The sequence below is a fragment of the Moschus berezovskii genome, chromosome 12 (assembly GCF_049115385.1).
Source record: "Moschus berezovskii isolate FMDL1 chromosome 12, NW_MosBer_1.0, whole genome shotgun sequence".
NCBI classification, from domain to species: Eukaryota; Metazoa; Chordata; class Mammalia; order Artiodactyla; family Moschidae; genus Moschus; species Moschus berezovskii.
In genome coordinates this window covers 82,237,173-82,260,941 of record NC_142471.1, presented here as the reverse complement: position 1 = coordinate 82,260,941, position 23,769 = coordinate 82,237,173, and the positions used below count along the sequence as shown (strand labels likewise).

General features: G+C 45.0%; 1 protein-coding gene across 2 annotated transcripts in view; it reads left to right on the top strand.

Moving 5' to 3' along the window:
• Positions 1-23,769, top strand: part of GFRA1 (GDNF family receptor alpha 1) — a 239,666-nt gene that overhangs the window by 208,162 nt on the left and 7,735 nt on the right. For both annotated transcript variants that reach the window (XM_055424574.2, XM_055424573.2), the window contains one exon: positions 23,602-23,655. In XM_055424574.2, coding sequence (XP_055280549.1) covers positions 23,602-23,655 — 54 coding nt within the window. The remainder of the gene's footprint in view (positions 1-23,601; positions 23,656-23,769) is intronic.

Here is a 23,769-nt window from a genome sequence, read left to right as displayed (position 1 = left end):
GTTGGGGGAAAAGAGTAGCTTTGGGTGTGGTATATATAAGGCTCATCTGCAGTTCCTATGAAAGGCTCAGCTTTAAAAAAAGCAAAATTGATTGATTAGTATAAAATGTCATAGAAACGTCCAAGAGCTAACCCCCTAAGGTGATAAAATACCAGGTTTTGGGTAACCGGCCAAGCTCCCATGTCAGGATTAATTGGCAGGCATATTAGTAACAAGCGTGACACAGGCTGTGCTATTGTTGGCATATCCCTTTGACTTGTACAAAGTGGTCACATGATAAAGAAACATTAAAAATCCTACCAATTATTTCATGTTCTGTGCACTTGAGTGGCCAGGGAGCTGGAAAAAGCTCAGCATATTTAAATCAAATGGACTGTACTTGTCACTTATTTAAAGTAAATATCTTTTGGAAGTGTAGGTGTTAGGAAAAAATCTCTGCTTTGCATTGTTGAACATCACTTAACTCTGGTGGCTTAAAGTGACGACCTCTTAAAGTAGCCTTTCTTTCGGCCCTAGCTTACAACGATCAAATAGGATTGTAGAGACTGGGGGATACAGCCTTGGAACTAGTGTTGAGGATCCTTGAGAAATCTTCACTGCCTCTGTCCCTTTTCTTGGAAGGAGATGGGATGTGTGATTGAGAGAAGAAAATCTGATAGGTGGGGGCACACGCTCAGAGCCAAAGCTGCAGGATGGAGGTCAGGTGGTTGTAGGCACTTGGGGGGGACTCTTGGGAACGCAGCTAGTGACATCCAAGGTCAGTTTGTTTTTATGAACCAGAAAAACATATCTGTGAGTGAGACATGGGGGGACAGCAGTTGTGGATCTCGGGTTTAAGTCCCCTCCCCTCATCCTAATGGGACTTTTAAGGCAGCATTCTAGAGAAGGGTTCATAAGAACAACTTTTTCAATCAGAAAGGAGATGTGAGTGGAGTCTAAATGAATAACTTTTGCAAGAATGCTTATTCCTGAAGTCAACAATGCAAAGGCTGGCTGTCCTTTCTCCCCTTCAACAATCTTGTGGTTTTCTTTGGCAGTCAGACTGTGCTAACCCTGAGAGGGACCGTGCTGGCCCTCTGTGGGCCACGAGGGCAAAGACTTTGAGGTGGGCATTTTTTCTGGAGCAGACCACCTGGATTCACTCAATTTCAGGCTAGGTTTGCACCTCCCTGGCCTCTCAGTAAAGTCCCTTCTCTTGGCCAAGTACATTTTGAAGCTTATAGAAATGCTTTGGGCACTTATATGTTGTCGTTTAGTCACTGAGTTGTGTTCAACTCTTTCTAAACCCATGGACTGTAGCCCTCCAGGTTCCTCTGTCCATGGGATTTCCAGGCAAGAATCCTGGAGGGGTTGCCATTTCCTTCCCCAGGGAATCTTCCCAACCCAGGGATCTAACCTGCGTCTCCTGCATTGGCAGGTGGATTCTTTAGCAATGAGCCACCAGGGAAGCCACTTGTATGCTATAGCACAACCTGTAAATGTTTAGCATTTACAGGTTGGTAGAAGGGGCAGGCAGAGAAGGCAATGGCACCCCACTCCAGTACTCTTGCCTGGAGAATCCCAGGAATGGGGGAGCCTGGTGGGCTGCCGTCTGTGGGGTCGCACAGAGTCAGTCACGACTAAGGCGACTTAGCAGCAGCAGCAGTAGGGGCAGGAAAGTGAAAAGTGAAAATGAAAGTCACTCAGTCATGTCCAACTCTTTGTGACCCCATGAACTATACAGTCCATGGAATTCTCCAGGCCAGAATACTGGAGCAGGTAGCCATTCCCTTCTCCAGGGGATCTTTCCAACCCAGGGATCAAACCCAGGTCTCCCTCATTGCAGGCAGATTCTTTACCAGCTGAGTCACCAGGAAAGCCCAGTAGGGGCAGGGGGTGATGCAATTTGGCTATCTTTAACCTCTGCATATAACCTCTTTAACTCATACATATTAGAATATTTGAATATTGAATATTAGAATATTGCAAAAATCTCTATCTGACATAAGATCTTCCATCTTGGAAAAACAGCATGCCTTACCCTTCGATTGGCCCAGCACCTCATCAGACCTAAACAAAGTCCATCTGCCCTGATAGCGCCAGACCAGACCGGAAATGATTTTGAAGTTCTTCCCAGGCAGGCCAAACCCCAAAAGTTTCAGTATGGCAAGAAGGCAATTAGCCAACCCTGCTAAATACCCAGGACTCTGCTGGCTGTGACCAAGTGAAAATTTTAAGTGTTGAGTTTTAAAAGGAGAGCTGCCAATGGGTGTTCTGTAAATCATTTGTGCCAGCAGACTGACCCCATTATGTCAGCTAATCCTGGAAATACAGGAGGTAAATTTAAATCTTCTAGCATGAAGCACTTAATCAATATTCTAAATGTTTTCCTTGCAATTTATGCTAGCAGAGCAATGGGGTGCTTTGGCGTCCCGTTAATCTTCTGGAGAAGAGGCGCTGGAGAGCAAGGCCAGGGTGGTGGGGTTTTGCTCAGGCTGACTGCTGGGAGGAGGGGAAGCTAAGAAGGAGACAGGGAGAGCTGCTTATTCCACACCCGGCCCCTTGCTGGCGGATTGTCCCCTGGACTCATGCCATCCTTGCCAGTGGTTAGAGCTGCCTGGCGGGTACCTCCTTTTCAGCCTGTGGTTGACAGCCTAAGAGTTGCTTTGCTGGAAAGAGCACCAGCTTTGGAGTTGCTTGAAGTTGAGTGAGGTTCCTAGCTCACTTCCCATTGCTCTCTGCCCTGGGGCATATTTCTTACTGTCTCTAAATGTCTCCTGTAAGTTATCACCCACCTCTGAGGTTTGTTGTGAGGATTAGAGAACTAGTGCCACTATGCAGAGGGCTCGGCGTGACTAGCCAGCCCTCTGCACTTGAAAGTGGCCACTGTTACCATGATTGATGAGCTTTAGCTCTGGATCTTGGAGCCACACAGGAAGGTTGTTCTCTGGTTTGGGTTGGGGGTGGGGGGGGGGACATGGATGAGGAAAGATGGAGCCCTTTAGGTTTTGCTTCCTTAACTTGCAAGAAGGGTTTGAACCTCATGATATCTTGCTGGTTCTACTATGTGGTCATTGTAGAACGTTCCAAGGAAGGAGGGAAAGGGCAGGAATATTCTGTGGACAGCCGGCCAAGAAGGAAAGGAAACCCAAAGCAATAAAGAAAGGACCTGGGATTGGAACTGTTTGAAACTCCATCCCTCCATGCCCAGGAGTCTCATGAGAGAACTGCCTAAAATCAGATTCTCTATGCTGTGAACTTGGAGCCATGACAGTAGTCAGGTCTTGGTCCAGCCTGGGTGTCAGGGTAGGACTATCTGCCCTAGGCCCTTGCCACATCTCCTTAACTAGTGCTGACATTGGGAAGAGGTGACACACTGGTAAAAAGGAAGCACTCTTATTTGCTAAAAAGACAGTGTTTGAGAGCTCACCCTGCCTCTTAGCCTCAAAGACCAGGAGTTTGCAGTCTTTCCTGTATCTGCATTCCACCAGTGCTCTTATTTGCCTAATATTTATCTTTAAACTCAGTGTCTATTAATAGGTATACTGTTAATAACATTTGTGAAACCAAAATCAATGCAATAGCTCTCTATATTAAAAAAATCATTATATATATTAAAGTAATAAAAATGGTTTTTATGCTACTAAATAATGTCCCATATGCAAGTGGTTCCCAAAACCCACTTTAGGAAACATTAAAATCTATTGCACGACAGATCCTAGAGCTATTTTCTTTGGTAACTTGCATCACCTCTGCTTTTTATGGTTTTGTATTAATAAAGCAAATATGCAAATGATTCTTTTGGTGGGTCAAGAACTATTCTAAGCACATTACATAAATATATATATATATATATATGCTATATGATGCTGGAAAAGATTGAGGGCAGGAGGAGAAGAGGGTGGCTGAGGATGAAATGGTTGGATGGCATCATTGATTCAATGGATATGAGTTTGAGCAAACTCCAGGAGATGGTAAAGGACAGGGAAGCCTGGCATGCTGCAGTCCATGGGGTCACAAAGAGTCAGACATGACTGAGCAGCTGAATAACAATATGTATGTGTGCATATATATATTATATATATAAACTCATTCAATTTTGATAGTAACTTCATGAGGTTACTACTGTTATGATTCCCACTTTTCAGATGATAGACCTGAGACACAGAGAGGCTTGTTAAGGAGAGGAGAAATTGAACAATAGCCTATTTCTCCTCTGCGCATTTTTAACTGGCTATACTGTATAACACATAAATCAGAACATTTTACCTTTTTGTTTCTGGATAACATTTTTCATTCAATAGAGACTAAATCAGTCCCTAAATTCTTGTTGAACATCTGGCAGATTGAGGTGCCAGACTGGTTCATAAACCAGCATAAAGAAAGGTAATGATGCTTATTCTGATGCCAACTGGTGTCCTGCGGTACAACTCAATTCTGACGCTAGCCCCCCGAGTTAGCACAGATGCTCCAGGTTAAGGGCACGGTCCCAACAAGACTGCCCACTTCAGATGCCAGCCAAACTTCAGGGGTCTCCAAGCCCCTTGCTTTTCTGACCAACTGGCTAAAAATTCAATCGTGGAAACTTCCATAAAGGCTGTTCAGTGACCTCTTGGCTATGAACTGAGCCAACTATAGGTCAGGCTTACTCAGTTTCAGCGCTATTAACCTGTGGGTCTGGTAATGCTTTGTTGTGGGGGTTGCCCTGTGTCTGGTAGGTTGTTGAGCAGCACCCTGGGCCTCTGCCTTCTAGATGCCAGGAGCCCCTTTCCCCAACTGTGATATCCAAAAGTGGCCCCACACCCATAGCAAATGTCCCCTGCAGGACATATTCACCCCTGGTGGAGGCCCACTCAGGTGGCTCAGTGGTAAAGAATCTGCCTGCCAGTGTGGGAGATACAGAAGACTCGGGTTCGATCCCTGGGTCAGGAAGATCCCCTGGAGGAGGGACTGGCTAGCCACTCCAGTATTCCTGCCTGAAGAATCCCATGGACAGAGGAGCCTAGTCATCTGCAGTCCACAGGGTTGCAAAGAATCAGACACGACTGAGCACACACACTTGCCCAGGAAATGAGGGCTGCTTCAAAAGCCCTCTTTCCTTTCTACTAATATGGGAGATGGCGGTGTGTGAGAGTCTTTTTGGGTTTCTTTCTTGTGTGTGGTGAGGACCATCAGGAGATGGAAGAGCAGACGGGTGCGTTGGACCAAATCTTTCTAAGTTGTGCCAGCAAGAGCAACGGAAAGGGGCTCTGGTGACCACCACATGCCCAATTTGCAACACTTAACTTCCCCAAGGCCACACTCGCCTCAGAGTGAGGCCCGTGATAGAGTCCTAAGCGGTGTTAACAGAAGTATTTGACCTGCTTCTCATCATTCAGGGACCCGCAGGTATCTGTGGCCTTCGGGCCTCCTCTGAGGCCTCAGCCCCTCTGAGTGATAATTTCACCCATCCAGCATCCCAGATAAGTGCCCTGCTGGTGGCACATCAAATGACTTTTACTCCGCAACCAGAATGGATAGAAGTGTTTAGACCAAACTGCAGTTGGGTTTCTCCTGCATGGACTTTGAGGCTGGGGGAGTTTTAGGAGGGGCTGGGACCCCCTGGGGTCATGAGGCCAGTGCCAGACGGGTCAGCACTGAGCCCTCATTCATGCACTGAATCTAGATGAATGTGACTTCTGGGTGCCATTTCCTGGGCCTTTAAGAAAGCAGTCTTAGTGTGGTATGTTATTTGTGGCACTTGGTTTACGGTTTCTGTGAGGCTGCCATCATTTCTGTGTAATACACAGTGTTTTCTAGCACCCACTGTTGTTTTGTGTGTCATAAAAAAAAAAAATCCAAATTTTGGCTGCACCTGGAGTTTCCTTTGCAGAATGCTCTCCTGCTCAGAGGGAGTTTATGTCCTGGGAGAAATGAGCTGCGGGGAGTTGGAGGGGTGGGGGTGGTCTTCCCTTAGCAGAAGCACAAAGCCTCAGGGCCCCCCACCCCCTGCGGCCCCTGGGTTCCCCCAGCAGCCTGGTGACAGAGCTCGGGGTCAGACTGCCAAGTGGCCCCAGGGCCCTGTGTGATGGGCCCAGCTACTCACAGCGTGGACACTGACAGTGACCTCCTGGGACTTAATCTTGCCAGCTTCAGGTGCCAGCAGATGAGCTCAGAGGGAAGCCGTATCCCAGAATCCACCACGTTAACCCGGGAGGAAACAGGCTGTTGTAAAAACGCTTTTGGAAATAACTGCTTGTGGAGCGTTTTCAAAGCCCTTCATCCAGGAGAGTGCTTGAATTCAGAGTTCAGAATTGGGTAGGACTCTTGTTAAGGCTGCCATACAATCCAGCATGCCAGAACGCATTTTCAACTGTGTAATCAAAGCCTATTGGAAATGGAAGCTTGCAGGGTAAAACAGGTACCAAAACACAGGAATTTCATCTTGGAGGCTAGGCTTCCTCGTAGGTACATACGCACATCACCCTGTAGCACAGAGTGCAGTGTCGTCCCTTGTGTTCATTAGCCAGGGCAGCCTTAACAAAGTACCGTAGACTGAGCGGGCAAGACAACAGAAATGCATTGGGTAGGGAACCCGAACAAACTTTTTGGCCAATTCAATCCTTCCCTGTGCTGGAGGCTGGAAGTCCAAAGTCAAGGTGTCGACAGGTTTGGTTTCCCCGGAGGCTTCTCTCCTTGGATTGTAGATGCCTTTCCTTCTTGCTGTGTCCTTACATGGCCTTTCCTCTGTGTGTGCACACCCTGGAGTCTGTGTGTCCAAATTTCCTTTTTGTGTAAGGATGCCAGTCAGATTGGATGAGGCGCCACCCTAATGGCCTCATTTTAACTTAATTATCTCTTTGAAGACCCTGTCTCCACCCATTGTCACCTATGCGACCACCCCAGCGATAGTCACATCCTGAGGTAACTGAAGGTTAGGGATTCAATGTATGAATTTTTGAGCCCATAACATAACACAGGTGGCAGGTACTCAGCAACAAAACATTTGACATTTTCAAAATCTCGCCTATGGAGTGACTTTAAGGGGAGAAGTTTGCTGTTATCATAAGCAGTTCTTCAGTCCCCAGGGCTCTGCTGAGTGTCCCCTGTGCAGCCTTTGAACATGAGAAGCTCTGACTGTTGGTGGTTCTGTGGTTGAAGGAATATGGGGAGAGGAAAGGAGGACCAGCTCTCCTGAGAAGCCTGCAAACATCAGGTGTTGTCTGCCTTGCTGAATCAGATGCTATCAGATTTCGGGCTTCTGCAAACTTAATTCAAGTAACGATTTCTTTGTGATTGCCATATTTGCATGGTAGCTGACTTCAGTTCAACATACTGTTGGAATCCACAATACTGTAATTTAAGATTATTTTATCAGCAGTAAAGGGTTTTATAATTCATTTAAAAAGTTGTAATGGGCTCGAGCATCTTCAGTATAGTTTAATAATATAGCATTTTATAGCTGGCTGTAAAATTTCAGATTACGATTCTAGCAATTGCGCAATTCTATTTTATAGTTTAATAATTGTTCAAATGAAGGAGAGTGTAAAGTTCCTAAAAACCAATTGAATGACTGAGAAAAATAGCCTTTATCCAAATCTATTGTACACCTTTAATGAACCCAGATGTCACCTTCTCAAGAAAGGCAGATCGCGACATCTATTTTTCTCAGCCACAAAGCACTACAAATTAAGCACACAGAGTACAGTGTCTCTGAGTTATCATTTTCCCCATTTTCCCTCTTAAATCCCTAATCTCCTAGAGCAGGAATAATCCTGTGGCCCCCACGGGGTGAATGGCAGCCAGGCCAGTAAAGTTTCATTAGGAACAGGGAATGAATTGGCTTTCTCTTAAGAAGATTCTGCATTTTACAGATAGCCCCTTGATCTCACCACTTCAACCCCAACTTTTAACTCTAAGAAGTTAAGAGCTCTAAGAACTCTATGAAGTCTTGTATAAATGCCTCCAGATAACCCCCTACTTCACTGTTCTGTGGTGTCAGTGGCAACATGGGGAGCCCTGCATTATTACATTGCTCTGCTGTGCTTAGTTGCTCCATTGTGTCCAACTCTTTGTGACCCCACGGACTGTAGCCCACCAGGTACCTCTGTCCATGGGGATTCTCCAGGCAAGAATACTGGAGTGGGTTGCCATGCCCTCCTTCAGGGGATCTTCCCAAACCAGGGATCGAACCCACGTCTCCCACACTGCAGGCAGATTCTTTACTGTCTGAGCCACCAGGAAGCCCACATAATCATACAATTGTACACTATCGTTGTGTTCAGTCGCTCAGTCTGTCCGACTCTTTGCAACCCCATGGACTTTAGCACACCAGGATTCCCTGTCCTTTACTATCTCCTGGAGTTCGCTCTGACTCATGTCTATTGAGTTGACGATGCCATCCAACCATCTCATCCTCTGCCACCTCCTTCTCCTCCTGTCCTCAATCTTTCCTGACATCATGGTCATTCCTAGTGCATCGGCTCTTCACATCTGGTGGCCAAAGTATTGGAGCTTCAGCTTCGGCATCAGTCTTTCCAATGAATATTCAGGATTGATTTCCTCATTATACATAATAAAAGTGTTGGCATGTGGTATCAGGGAGAAGGCGTTGTGTCATGTTATCATTGGAATTATAGTTCATGTTATTGTATTTGTAGGGTTTTCCAGGGTATATTGTCCCACCAATAAAGTCAATAGATAAGAGGTCCTGGGCCAGGTACCCAAACTCGTAACCATGGAGCATACAGAGCATACCTTGGGAATACAGTCCCAGAATCCTTGGGTGCAGTGTGTTTCTCCGGGGCTGTGAGGGGAGTGGAGCTCTGGCTCAGAGCCCTGTTTCTGTTACAGAGAAATGGCATCAATCAGAGGAAGCCCTATGCGGCTGGAATTCTTTCTTTCTGAGATGCAGTCTGGGGACTTGGGGCCCACAGCCTGTTTCTACTCTGTTGTAAGCAGCCTTGTCTGTTCTGTGGATAGTGGGAAGGCTGACTCTGAACTGCCCACCTGAGAAGTAAACAGGGGAGTGTGTGGTCATCCATGGTGACTGCAGCCTGTCTCCTGCATCACCTGGAAATGATGCAGGCTTATCTCCTTTTCTGTCTCACACTCAGGGCTCTAGTTGATTGTTGTTGTTTAGTCCCCAAGACATGTCCAACTATTTTGCAACCCCATGGACTCTAGCCCACCAGGCTTCTCTGTCCATGGGATTTCCCAGGCAAGAATACTTGGAGTGGGGTTGCCATTTCCTTCTCCAGGGAATCTTCCTGACCCAGGGATCAAACATGCGTCTCCTGCATTGGCAGGCAGATTCTTCACCAATGAGCCACCGGGGAAGTCCTGCTCTAGATGATACACCCTTCTTAGTCAGCTCCAGAGAATTTCTAGTTGAAATTTGGTGTTGCTTAGGAACAACATAAGACTGTCCATTATCCAATGGCATTTGGCTATCTTTCGCCACGTCAGGGTCATCTCAGCATTGATGCCACTGCTGAAGGGCATTCTTGCTGCCCAGGGACAGGCATGTGCTCCAGGCTTCAGCTGCTATCTGCATTTATTCCCACCCCAGCACTCGACAACCCCTATGTTATATCAGGGGAGGGTATCACTTAGTAATTCTGGATTCCTTTGGAGAGTCAAGGCAATGCCATCATTTGTTTTTCTCCAAAACCAAGTTCACTTTCAGGTAATGTACCTCAAGCCTTGACCATGCCGATTCTGGACAAGGGATCATGCAGACAGTATATAAAGAGTGGCATGGTTGTTTCTCAAAGTTGCTTTTTTAGGAAAAAGAGGGCATGTGCTTCGAAGTAGAAAATACTGAAGGACCAGACTTCTTGGTACAATAAAATTAGGCCTTCTTGTGGACTGTAGCAGACAGTAGTTTCAGCTCCTCAGTCCTTGGATTCATCGTCTGTAATATGGGGGAAATGTGCGGACCACCTGGGAGGGTTGTGATAATTAAACAAATTAAAATTCTTAAGCGTAGTAACTGAGCCTCCAGCACAGTAACTGTTTATATAATTATTTTACCCTCTTGGTTCATCTGTGCTGACCATGAGACAGAAGGAGCCTCTACAGAGGGACCTTTCAGTGACTTTTATCCCAAAATAATCTGGGAAATGAACATGGGCATTGTACAGGATGTGGACCCTGTGGAAGTGGGTCTCAAGTTGAAATAATTTCTGTGGTCACCCATTTATGATGTATTCTCCTAAACATTTTTTTTTTTTTGCTGCTTTTCTCAAAAAGGGAGAATAACCACTTAAGGATGGAGAGGGAAAGAGTAGGGTCCCTCAGTGCATTCTGGGAAAAGCCATCAGGCCACCAGCCCCTGTGGTCCAGAGGGCAGTGAGGCCGGCCCATCAGAGGGATAGTAATTCAGCAGTTGGACAATTGCTTAACCCAATTGCTGGGTAATAAACATGCTTAATAAAAAGGAATAGGACGTCTGTACCATCTTGGCTATAAATATGTTCTCTTGTTCTGGGGAACCTACAAGAATACCTCTGAGCACACTTAGATCGCATACTATAAATAAATCCAATTTCTTGTATCCCCTACTGACCTTTTATCCTTAGGACTTCTAACCAACGGTGCTTCCCTGAATAATAGACTGTGCCTTGTGTTTGAGCCGTGGAGCTCACTTGTGGGAGGAAACTGGCTCTGGTTTTCTTGGAGGGAGGTTCAATGAAGGTCGCCCCTCCCCTGTGTCCCTCCTGTTTGAGGCCTGTTCACATCGTGGATGAGGCTGGAGAGTGAGCTCAGGATGGTGGGCACTAAGTAGACATCACAGGATTTTCCCCCAGGGCAGGTGTCCCCTGCCTGCCCCTTGGCTACAGGGACCTTAGGTGTGACCTGACAGATGCTCACCTCTGGGGGCTCTTGGGAGAGCAAAACCCACCAGGCCTGGCTTGACCTCTGACCCTTTGGGTTGATTCTAGGCTGCCTCAGCCAGCTCTGTCCTTGGTGGCTGTATCCCCAGGCATCCTACCCTTATTATCGGCTCTGTCCATGGTGGCTGTGTGACCCCAGGCATCTTACCCTTATTATTCTAAGGGTTGCTCTAAGGATTATGGGCGATAATAGGTAATGTGTACCCTGGTGGCTCAGACAGTTAAGAAGCTGCCTGCAATGCAGAGACCTGGGTTCGATCCCTGGGCAGGGAAGATCTGCTAGAGGAGAAAATGGCAACCCTCTCCAGTATTCTTGCCTGGGATATCCTGTGGACAGAGGAGCCTGGCAGGCTGCAGTCCATGGGGTTGCCAAGAGTCAGGCATGAGTGAGTGACTTAAAACTTCAGTTCACCCTGTCTGGCATGGAGTTAATACGCATGAGTTTTACATTCAAAGAGACTGAGTGATTCAAATCTCAGGACAGCCACTCATAGCTGTGGAAACTTGGGCAGGTCCCAACCTCTCTGAAACCCCTGTGTCCTGATCTGTACCAAAGGGGAATGCCCCCCTCAGAAAGTCATTTGAGTTCTTGGAGAGCATTCAGTAACATGTGGATGGAATCATCATCAGTGGAGCCTCTCATGATCATCACAGTCATTTTCACTATCAGTCTACTTAGTTTTCCTCTGTTTTCTAGAATATTTTTCTCTGGCTACTAAAAGCACAGTTTTTTAAAAAAGTTTTTCAGTTTTTGCCTTTACTTTGTTTCTTGCTGCACCATGAGTGCTCTATATTGCCATCCAGCAAGTGAACAAAAGCCCAGGGTCCGTTCTGTCTCCAGACCTGGGCGTTTTATATCAAACCTTAGTTGCCACCATAAGTCACAGAACCATTACAGGGCCATTCTCAGCTGCACATAAATGCACAGGAGAATGAGAGGCTTAATAAATATTATCTGATGGTGATGAGGGCACGTGTCTGATGAGATCGGCTTTATGCACTTCTCATCAGGGACCACGATGAATCTTTTCTGCTGCTCTCTGCACACTTGCATTTCTGAATGCACATTTGAAAAAACAAATTCTTCCTTTTAGGGCTTTCCCCCCTAGTCACTGTTACACCATGATCACTGAATATTTGCTCTACAAAGCTCCTCCCTGACCCCAAACCAAAACGTCTGTTTCAAGCAATGTTTGGCATAATCTTCCTGTTAATTGGGCCTAATTTTCTAAAATGCAGCTCATAATTGCTTCTCGTCTGAATATTTTACTAATCACGCAAGTTAAGCATGAATGAAAACACACAATTCTCTGATGTAGTTGGCAACCTGTGTTTGCCCCAACTTGGGGGAAAGTGAAATAGATGTAAGATGATCCGGTGAAGTTAGGGAAAGAAGAAAGGCCAGGCTGAGTACCACGTTAAGCTCCCTGCTGTAGACAGTGTCTGCATACAGCACTACTTGCCATCCTGCCATTAGTGTTAAATTACAAGCACCAGGCTGCAGACATCCTTTTATGGTGTGTGGGAGACTGACAGGCCAGCCCGAGGGACTGCTTAGCTAATGGAGGACTGTTGATGTATCTTACAGGACTGTATCTCTTTCATCGCATTCATTTTTAAATCCGAGGAAACACAGACGATCACAAGCCAGTTCTATTCAGTATCACGTTCACAAGGCAAATTAGCTGAAGCTTTTGCATTTTTCCCACCCCTGCCTGAATCTAAGAACACTCAGCATAAGGAGCACAGAAGAGTTCAGAGATCATCAACAGCAACTTGGATTTTAAAAGCACTTCCAACACGAGTATCACGTTTGATTCTCACAACGACTCTGTGAAGTGGGCAGCAGGGTGCGGTTATTATAATTATAGATGATGGTTGAAAAGCCAGGACAGGACCTTCCTAACCTGTGTTCTTTATAGCATACCACAACAATCAAGCTGGTACCAGGAGTGAGTTCTAAATCATTCAATTTAGAGTTCTCAATCAGTTCTAGAAGTTCTAACTGACCCACATTTAACGAATTCACCACATAAGCCAACCTCTCCACCATTCCCCTATAAACATCCGATACTCAAGGCAGGCTGAATGCCCCACACTAGGGGCCTCTCCTTCTGCTCACTGGGCCCCTTGCTTTCTCCAGTGGAGATGCAAGCTTGAAAGATTCAGGATCATTTGTTCTCAAACCTTTAGGTGCTGTTGTACTTGGTATCTTGCTTACCTATTTTAATTAAATAAGCTGACTACAACATAGTTTAAATTCCGCTTCCATTGAAAAATGGCTTTTGATTAGGTCTAGGCCAAGAAGGAAATGACAACCCACTCCAGTATCCTTGCCTGGAAAATCTCATGGACAGCAGAGCCTGGTGGGCTGCAGTCCATGGGGCCGCAAAGAGTCGGGCATGACTGAGCGACTAAAACAATAAAAGACTGAAAAAAAAAATTAAGTATTGGGAAATTGTGCGCTGAGATTCCCTGGTGGATATCAAAAAAAAGTCATTCCTGTTTTAAAGAAATGAAAACTGGATGTTGTAGATTGTAAATGATAGGTGTAACTTAGCCTGAACGTAAACCAGGGAATTCCAGTCAGCAAACTCTTTCTTTAAAAAACTTTTCAAAGTGGCCCTGATTATGTATCCAAAAATCAGTTAATGCGTGACATTCAGTTTTTAAATTAAAATGTTTGATACAATACAGGTAATGGAATATTCAGTTCAGTTCAGTTCAGTCGCTCAGTCATGTCTGATTCTTTGCGACCCCATGAATCACAGCACGCCAGGCCTCCCTGTCCATCACCAACTCCCGGAGGTCACTCAAACTCCTGTCCATCGAGTCGGTGATGCCATCCAGCCATCTCATTCTCTGTCGTCCCTGTCTCCTCCCACCCCCAATCCCTCCTAGCATCAGAGTCTCTTCCAGTGAGTCAGCTCATCGCGTGAGGTGGCCAAAGTATTGGAGTTTCAGCTTTAGCATCAGTCCTTCCAATGAACACCCAGGATTGATCTCCTTTAGAATGGATTGGTTGGATCTCCTTGCAGTCCAAGGGACTCTCAAGAGTCTTCTCCAGCACCACAGTTCAAAAGCATCAATTCTTCGGCGATCAGCTTTCTTCACAGTCCAACTCTCACATCCATACACGACCACGGGAAAAACCATAGCCTTGACTAGACGGACATTTGTTGGCAAAGTAATGTCTCTGCTTTTTAATATGCTATCTAAGCTGGTCATAACTTTCCTTCCAAGGAGTAAGCGTCTTTTAATTTCATGGCTGCAGTCAGCATCTGCAGTGATTTTGGAGCCCAAAAAAATAAAGTCTGACACTATTTTCACTGTTTCCCCATCTATTTCCCATGAAGTGATGGGACCAGATGCCATGATCTTCGTTTTCTGAATGTTGAGCTTCAAGCCAAACTTTTCACTCTCCTCTTTCACTTTCATCAAGAGGCCTTTGAGTTCCTCTTCACTTTCTGCCATAAGGGTGGTGTCATCTGCATATCTGAGGTTATTGATATTTTTCCCAGCAATCTTGATTCCAGGTTGTGCTTCTTCCAGCCCAGCGTTCCTCATGATGTACTCTGCATATAAGTTAAATAAGCAGGGTGACAATATACATCCTTGACGTACTCCTTTTCCTATTTGGAACCAGTCTGTTGTTCCATGTCCACTTCTAACTGTTGCTTCCTGACCTGCATACAGGTTTCTCAAGAGGCAGGTCAGGTGGTCTGGGATTCCCATCTCTTTCAGAATTTTCCACAGTTTATTGTGATCCACACAGTCAAAGGCTTTGGCATAGTCAATAAAGCAGAAATAGATGTTTTTCTGGAACTCTCTTGCTTTCTCCATGATCCAGCGCATATTGGCAATTTGATCTCTGGTTCCTCTGCCTTTTCTAAAACCTGCTTGAACATCTGGAAGTTCACGGTTCACATATTGCTGAAGCCTGGCTTGGAGAATTTTGAGCATGATTTTACTAGCGTGTGAGATGAGTGCAGTTGTGCAGTAGTTTGAGCATTCTTTGGCATTGCCTTTCTTTGGGATTGGAATGAAGACTGACCTTTTCCAGACCTGTGGTCACTGCTGAGTTTTCCAAATTTGCTGGCATGTTGAGTGCATTTTCACAGCATCCTCTTTCAGAATTTGAAGTAGCTCAATTGGAATTCCATCACCTCCACTAGCTTTGTTCATAGTGATGCTCTCTAAGGCCCACGTGACTTCACATTCCAAGATGTCTGGTTCCAGGTGAGTGATCACGCCATCGTGATTATCTTCGTCATGAAGGTCTTTTCTATACAGTTCTTCTGTGTATTCTTGCCACCTCTTCTTAATATCTTCTGCTTCTGTTAGGTCCATACCATTTCTGTCCTTTATCGAGCCCACCTTTGCATGAAATGTTCCCTTGGTATCTCTAATTTTCTTGAAAAGATCTCTTGTTTTTCCTATTCTGTTGTTTTCCTCTATTTCTTTGCATTGATTGCTAAGGAAGGCTTTCTTATCTCTCCTAGCTATTCTTTGGAACTCTGCATTCAGATGCCTATATCTTTCCTTTTCTCCTTTGCTTTTCGCTTCTCTTCTTTTCACAGCTATTGAAATGTAATGGAGTATTACTCAGCCTTAAAAAACGATGAGATTCTGCAGTATGAAGCAATGTGAACAAATCTGGAGGACCTCATGATAAGTGAACCATCCCCATCACAGGGATAAATACTGAATGATTCCACTCTCACGGGGTACTTAAAATAGTCAAACTCATGGAAGCAAAGAATAGAATTTGTGTCTCCAGGGGCTGAGGGAGGGGAGCATGAGGAGATGTTCAGCAGTGTTCAGCAGTGACGTGGGGTCAGTTGTGAAAGATGAGTAAGTTCTAGAGATCTGCTGTATAACAGTGCTGTGTTGTACACTTAAAAATTTAAGAGGGTAGTTCTCATGTGAAGTGTTCTTATCACAGTGATTAAAAAAAAAGGGTTTCTAAATTTTAAAAAATGGATGCAAATGTGTAATTTTAAAATGATTTAGTGATTTTGCTCTTTAACTTAATTTCTCAAATGACCAAGGGCCCAGCCCCCAGTGCTATCAGGTTAGAAAGTTTCTACTCTAGGCTTGGCCGTGCATGCTAAGTCAATTCAGTCATGTCTGACTCTTGGCAATCCTGTGGACTATAGCCCGCCAGGCTCCTCTGTCCATGGGATTCTCCGGGCAAGAATACTGGAGTAGGTTGCCGTGCTCTCCTCCAGGTGATTTTCCTGCCCCAGGGATTGAAGCCACATCTCTTATGTCTCCTGCATTGGCAGGCATGTTCTTTACCACTAATGCCAACAAGGATCGAACCTGTACCCCCTGCATTGCAGGGAAAAGTCTTAACCACTGGACCACCAGGGACTTTCCTCAGGCTTGGCCATAAACTCAACCTAAATTGCAATGTTACACTTGGAACAACCCACAGGTACCAAGTATCCAATACCTTCTAGACTCTAGAACATGAATCCACATCACCCAAACACACACACACACACACATGCAATCTGGCCTCATTTGAGTTCACTGCACTCTGGTTGTTGGAGGCCTTGTCTAAACAGCCCGACTGGGATCTGAGCCTATGCTTTCTTGGGGTGAGGAAGTATGCCTTCAGGCCTCCAGTCCTCTCCCTACCCCCTTCTTGTGACCGGCCTCAACCTGCTTAGAGCCTGCCAGACTAACTAAACTTGGCACCCAGTGAGCCTTCCGAAACCTGTAGAATGAAACATCTTTATAAGGTCTTCTTAGAGCTTAATATAATGAAAGCCTTTTGGCTGAGGTTCAGGTAATATGCAGACACAGTGTCTTGGAGGGAGTAGGTAGACGAGACGTGGTAGGAAAGCTGCCCAAGAATTATTTCACTCCCATCTCATTCGTACTCTCCTCACAGACCCTCCGCCCCTTCCCAGCCCGTGGGGCTGGCAGAAAGCGGCTTGGAGGAAACAGCCGAACATCGGCTCTGAAAGACAAACACCCAAACCCAGGGGCTCAGAGCAGACCTTATTTATGTGTCCACTTGTTTTACACGCTGACTTGACTACACATTATTCAGACCAGTGGTTGCAAGTGGTTGTTACTAAGTTCGTAGCAAAAGCAAATCACCCAGAAGTTTCAAAACAGACAGGGACAGGGATTTTAGAAAGGCTGGCCAACTGCTTGTGACCTGACCAGAAATAAAACATCCCCTGCCTCTCCCAAAGTCAACAGGCAAAATCCGAAAAGCTGAAAAGTGTGCCACTGGGCACGCGACCGTTACTTTGCTTAGATCCACTAAGCAGGCAACTTCTTTTTTCTGTCTTCTTTGTGTGTGTAGAAATTAATTTGGGCAAATATATGTCAAGTGCACATACAGAATTGTTATATAGTAAGGTGTACCCATAAATGTCTATAATTGGGTGAATCCATTTTGTTAAAATGCAGTGTGAAAAATGAGAAAGTAATAACTGACTGCTCTGTTATCCTTCAAATTAGGTACACAGCCTTCTTAGGCTTTGTCTTGTGAGAAAATATAAGATGTGCAGATTTAAATTGAGAAGTGGCTTTGAGTTCTGGACTATTTCAGAAAGAACTCATGCGATGGTTTTCCCTAGCAACGGTCCAATTTGTGCTGCAGAAGAGGCTTGTATGCTGATAAACTGGTATTGACAAGTGTGATAGATACAGCTTGGTACTTAGTGAGTGCTGGAGAGCAAAGTTGATTGCATTTTACAGTCTGTGTATTTCTCTGTTTATTGCTTGTATTCTGTCATTAAGCAAACAGGTTCTTAATATAGCAAATCTCTCTAATCAGTAAAGCAAGGGAGAAAAGAACCAGAAGCATCATTAATTATGACCATTTGGCTGCAGCCTGGGCAATCTGTTGCTATTGGATTGAGCAACTTCCTCCAGTTTTATTTTCTGGAGGTAGAGCAGAAACTGGCTTTTCTTATACATGGAGGAGTAGAGAAATGTTTCATGCCCTGCTGGCTGACAGCTGCCTAAAAACCCAAGATTAAACACTGACTTTTCTACAGAAATGGAGTCCTAGGGCAGCAAACACCAAGCTGCAAGTGGGTATGGTATTAAGTCTCCAGTTCTGTAAACACAGCAAGTGTGCAACTCCAAAGCCTGATCCCACCCGAGGCTCCAGGAGAGCCCACTGCGGCCAGAACACGTGGGGCACGCGGTGCCTGATGAGTTAGCTTGACCAAGAGTTCTGTACTCTATGTATGTCTGAGCATTCTGTACAGGAAAGCAGTCGGCACCAGGCAGGCTTTCCAAATGCTAATCACACGGTTAAAAAGCAGGAGAGTCATTTTCTGACTCCAGGTAACAGAGATTAATAGTATCTAATGTATTTATTAACCCTCTAGTGCCAGGGACTGGCCGAGTCTGGCTGCAATTACAGTGACATGGAAATTCTATTACGTGACATGCCTGGACTTGGGGATTACTGCCAGTGACAGTTTTATAAGACTGTTGGAGGGACAAGGGTTGTGAAGAACCTAAAGACCAAGTTCCAGAAAGAGAGAAAAGCTACTGGTTTGTGGATGGATTTCTCTAGCAGTCTATTCACTGTCTCAAGATGAAAACCTTGTGGTACCATGTTTTGGTGGTGGTTTCCCCAAGTTGGAAGCTTCTCCCATAACCACATAACTATGAATTAGGTGATATGAAACCTTCTTTCATAAAAGAGATTAAATAATTTATTTTTCAACATGCTGGAACTGTGGTTAAAATTGGCTTTTAGAAAAATTGAAATCCATTTTCTTCCTTTGTATCCCCCCTTTTTTTCTTAAGAGAAAGATACCATATTTTAAAGCCACAAACTGTATGGTTTGGTGTCTAGATTTCTAGCTAGTCAAGCTCTATGTTGGGCCCCTGCATATCTTTCTTTCTTTCTTCCTTTTGACTGCTTCACACGGCATATGGGATCCTAGTTCCCAGACCAGGGATAGAACAGCGACCCCTGAATTGAAAGGCAGACTCTCAACCACTGGACCACCAGGGAAGTCCACTGTCTTCTTAATAAGCAGGGCTTGGCAAATGGGATTCGTTCCATTATTACACTCCTGCTTTTATCAATTTAGGACTTGGAAGTGGTGCTCTTCCAGTTTCTTCTACCTTACGTTATACTTTGCAAGGTCTCAGAAGTTTTTGCTGGTTTATTTTGTTTTCAGTTTTCCTGGGACTGTCCCAGTTTTCATCAACTGAGGCCATGTTCAAAATATATAAATAATCTCTGTAATAGTTAGAAGTGGGAGATGCATGTTTGCATTTATCAGACCCGACTAGTAAGACAGTGATAGCTGATGTTTTAAAAAGCACTCAGGATTTTTGTCATTGTTGTCCAGTCTCTAAGTCATGTCTAACTCTGCGGCCCCATGGACTGCAGGAGGCCAGGCTCCTCTGCCCTCCATTGTCTCCCTGAGTTTGCTCAAACTCCTGTTTACTGAGTTGCTGATGCTCTCTAGTAATCTCATCCTCTGCCACCCCCTTATCCTTTTGCCTTCAATCTTGCCCAGCATCAGAATCTTTTCCAGTGAGTCGGCTCTTTGCTTGAGGTAGCCAAAGTATTGGAGCTTCAGCATAAGTTCTTCCAATGAATATTCAGGGTCAGTTGCCTTTAGGATTGACTGGTTTGATTTCCTCAAAGTCCACGGGACTTTCAAGAGTCTTCTCCAGCACCACGGTTTGAAAGCATCAATTTTTCAACGCTCAGCCTTCTTTGTGGTCCAACTGTCACATTCATACATGACTACTGGAAAAAGCTTTGACTATATGGACCTTTGTCGGCGAAGTGATGTCTCTGCTTTTTAATATGCTATCTAGATTTATCATAGCTTTCCTTCCAAGGAGCAAGTGTCTTTTAATTTCATGGTGGAAGTAACAGATTGCTCAGGCTTCTGCAAGGGACTTCAAGAGCTGGATTTTCTTAAATGGGCTCTGGATATGCGTAGGGGGATTTCTGACCCTTGGTGGTCACAGGAGGGATTCAGAATGAATACAGGACTTATAAGCATGCAGGCAGCTAGGCATGCACAGGTATAAATTCCCAGGCTCTGCCCCTCCACCTGCAGCATATGAACCCCTTAGAGGCATTGGACACCCAGCTGACACCACTGAATGCAAGCAGCAGACCACTGGCCCTCCAGCCCAGGTTTGGTGTGGGATTTTAAAAGATCTCATGTCTGTGTGCAATCTGATTCGTTTATGCAGATGTTATCTTCCCTCCGCCTCCTAATCATATCACAGATCTTACTGTGGTTCTCATGAGGTTCTGGTGGAACTCAGGGTCTGCTCTGCCCTGCCTCTGAGGTTGTGAGGGTTTCCAGGCTCCCCCAACCTCTCGATGGGAAGCAGTGTCAACTCACTATATAAGCAGAGTATTTAGAAGCTGGCGTACATGGACTGCTAAGCTTCTGGAGTGCTGAGTGCTTCTGTAGATTGGTCATGGGTTTGACAGGAGAGAAGGCATTTTCTCAGAGACTGCAGAAGCCTGGTGGCACATGGTTACTTTCCCTCAGCAGTTCATCCAGTTCTGCCCACAGAATAGTTCTTGAAGCCAGATGAGCTTGAAGTTGCTGCCTCAAGCTTTAATGAAGCCATAGGGCTGCAGGGAGACAAGGCCAGAAATTGACTATTTGCTTTAGACAGAGGCCAACAAGAGGCCCGCCTTGTGGTGAAGAAGAGCCCAGAGCTTTCACAGGCTTGGAGTTGTTCTCCATGTATTTTCCTGTGTGATTTGACCAGTCATCCCAATCATTCTCAGACAGAAAGCAAGAATTTAGACCAGGGCATGTCTACCCAGTTGTACAACTGTAATCCTGTATACAGTTGAACTCTCAGTGACTAGTTGAGGACCAGAATTTAGCTATGTCAATGCAGAGTCCATTTAAGAAAATTAGTTAAAGTAGTGACAGGGTTGCAAAGAGTCAGACATGACTGAGTGACTAAGCATAGCACAGCACAAAGACCTTTTAAACTCCATTGGTGGTAGCCCCTTTGCTGCTGCTGCTGCTAAGTCACTTCAGTTGTGTCCGACTCTGTGTGACCCCATAGACGGAAGCCCACCAGGCTTCCCCATCCCTGGGATTCTCCAGGCAAGAACACTGGAGTGGGTTGCCATTTCCTTCTCCAATGTGTGAAAGTGAAAAGTGAAAGTGAAGTCGCTCAGTCGTGTCCGACCCATAGCGACCCCACAGACTGCAGCCTACCAGGCTCCTCCATCCATGGGATTTTCTAGGCAAGGATACTGGAGTGGCTTGCCATTGCCTTCTCCGAGCCCCTTTACAATCAGGTAATATAGATGGGCATTTTTTCTAATACATCAGCAGTTTCCTAAAGTGACTTAGAAGTGTAGCCAGTGAGTCTCTCAGATGGTGCAAAGAGAAAAACACTGCAGTCTGTTGTTAATCATATAGAACAAAATAGGAGGGAAGCCCAACCAGCCCTTGCATCTCTTGGTGGGCACTTCAGTCTAGGACACGGAGGTGTAGCTTAACTGTGACAATAGCGCAGAAGAAATTGAAGGATCAATGCGTCCCAGACGAGTCAGGCTGCCTTTTCTGCACGTTTTAGTGAACTTAGTTATGCAAAGGCCCTTGGCAAGGCTTTATGTCTTTTACATATTAGGGGCTTCCCAGGTGGCGCTAGTGGTAAAGAACCTGCCTGCCAATGCAGATAGATACTGGAGACATGGGTTTGATTCCTGTGTTGGGAAGATTCCCTGGAGTAGAAATTGACAACCCACTCCAGTATTCTTGCCTGGAGAAGCCCATGGACAGAGAAGCCTCGCCAGCAGGCTACAGTTCATAGTGTTGCAAAGAGTTGGACGTCTTAGTGAACTTCTTACTTATAAAGGTACTTAGCAAGGTTTTATGTCTTTTATAGATTACCACCTAGAAAAGAAAAGACAGAATGTGATGTTTTAGGGCCATTTTGGAGCCTGGCACAATTCCAATTTTGAGCAGAAATAAAATGTGCAAAGTTCTACATATTATTCTCTGTAGGTTACAATGCAGTGGACCAGATTTGCTATTAAGATAGATTAAAAGTAGGCTTTTGAGGAGGGCTCCATCCCTCTTCTGATTTGCCCTCTGATCTTCTTATATGTAACATTTAGTGACCTTTGAACAGCCCAGGGGTGCTTCACAGTGTCTTTTTCTTGAGGCCTGTTTAAAGGTTTCGATTTCATATTCACAGCTGGCATATGCAAATATAGGTAAAGATTATGATGCCTCCCAAGTAGCATTATGGTCAGTAAATTACTCCTTGTGTGACTATACCGTGATCTCAGCCTGGCATGTCTTTAACAAGTCGCAAAAGTTGTCCTGCAGCAGGCAGCCTGCCAGTGTATCCCCATAGAGCTGGTTGCCCAGATGCTCCTAGATTCAGGTGTGAGGCTTAACCAGGGCCATCCTGTTGGCAAACAAACTCTCTGCCTTTTGCTACCAAAGGGCTCCTAGTTTCAGGGGGACGGGGTATAGGAGGGTTTCTTTGAGTGGATTTGGGGGGCAAGTAGCGCATGAAGAGTCAAGCATGCTAGTATCTCTGGGAGAAACACTGGAAAGCAGGAAAGAGCACGATTTCGTTCAGAAGTTTCAGAGACCTGTATTCTAGATATTGACTCTCCAACGCAGATCACTCTGTGACCCTGAGTAAGTCACTTAACCTCTGTGCTCTCTAATTTGTTTTCCTTTATAAAACAAGAAAGCTGTATTGGGTGAGCAGTTTTGATTATAATTGAGCAATGGAGTTTTTCCTCTAACTCAATTTCTCAGGTAGAAACCCCGTGGAAACTTGTTCCATTTGTGAGAAAATAGGGAGCTTAAAGCCCTCACAGCTCAGGAACTTATAACTGCCCAGGAAGCAGTTTTAAGATGGATAGATCTGGGGTCTGTGATACCCTTCATGATTCGTGGAAGGGACCTGTCAAAGGGTCCCTGCCCTGTGCCCGAGACCCCCAGCGTTGAGTGGTTTACCCACCAGAAGGCAGGCCCAGGAGCCCAGGACCACATCCTTTTTGTCATATCACTGTATGCCCAACCCTGGAAAATTGTTCAGTAAGTGTTTGTGGACTGGAACAACTAATAAACAAGTGGACAAATACACAAGATTCAGGAAGACCTATCTCTATATTACTGATGAATGAGAATTTTTACTACAACATTTTTACCTAGAAGGCACTTCATAAACATTAATATTCAGAACTATAAATGAGTACAGATTGTAAATGACTTTAAAACTTTTTTCTTTTGTAACCTGTGCAGTGGCTTTGAGAGGGGGCAGGTACAAACTGAGGTGTATTTTGTCCAACGCACCAAATTTTGAAGACTTAGTATGAAAGTTTAAAGAATGTAGAAAAGTATCTCATTAATCATCTTTAATACTGGTTACATGTTGAGATGGTAATATACTGAGTTAAAGAAAATGTCATTAAAATTTTCTTTACCTGTTATTTCATTATTTATGGGATTAGTAGAAAATTTTTAATTATATATGGGCTCACAGCTGTGACTCACATATTTCTAACAATGACATGACCTTATACTGTTGATCATCAATAACTACTCTTCCCTAATGGTTTAGTCACTCAGTCGTGTTCATCTCTTTGTGACCCCATGGACTGTTGCCTACCAGGCTCCTCTGTCCATGGGATTTTCCAGGCAAGAATGCTGCAGTTGGTTGCCATTTCCTTCTCCAACTCTTCCATAGTATGTACGAATAATTGTGTGTGTTTGTCTTTTCCCAGGCACAGAAGCTGAAATCCAACATATCAGGCAGTACCCACCTCTGTCTTTCTGATGTAAGTTGTTTCTTTCTGGGTCTCCCTGCATCTAGAAACAGAGCCTTCGGGTCCCTGGAACAGGGTATGATATGAAAGGGTTCAAAGACAACAAGGTTTCAGGCCCAGAAAAAA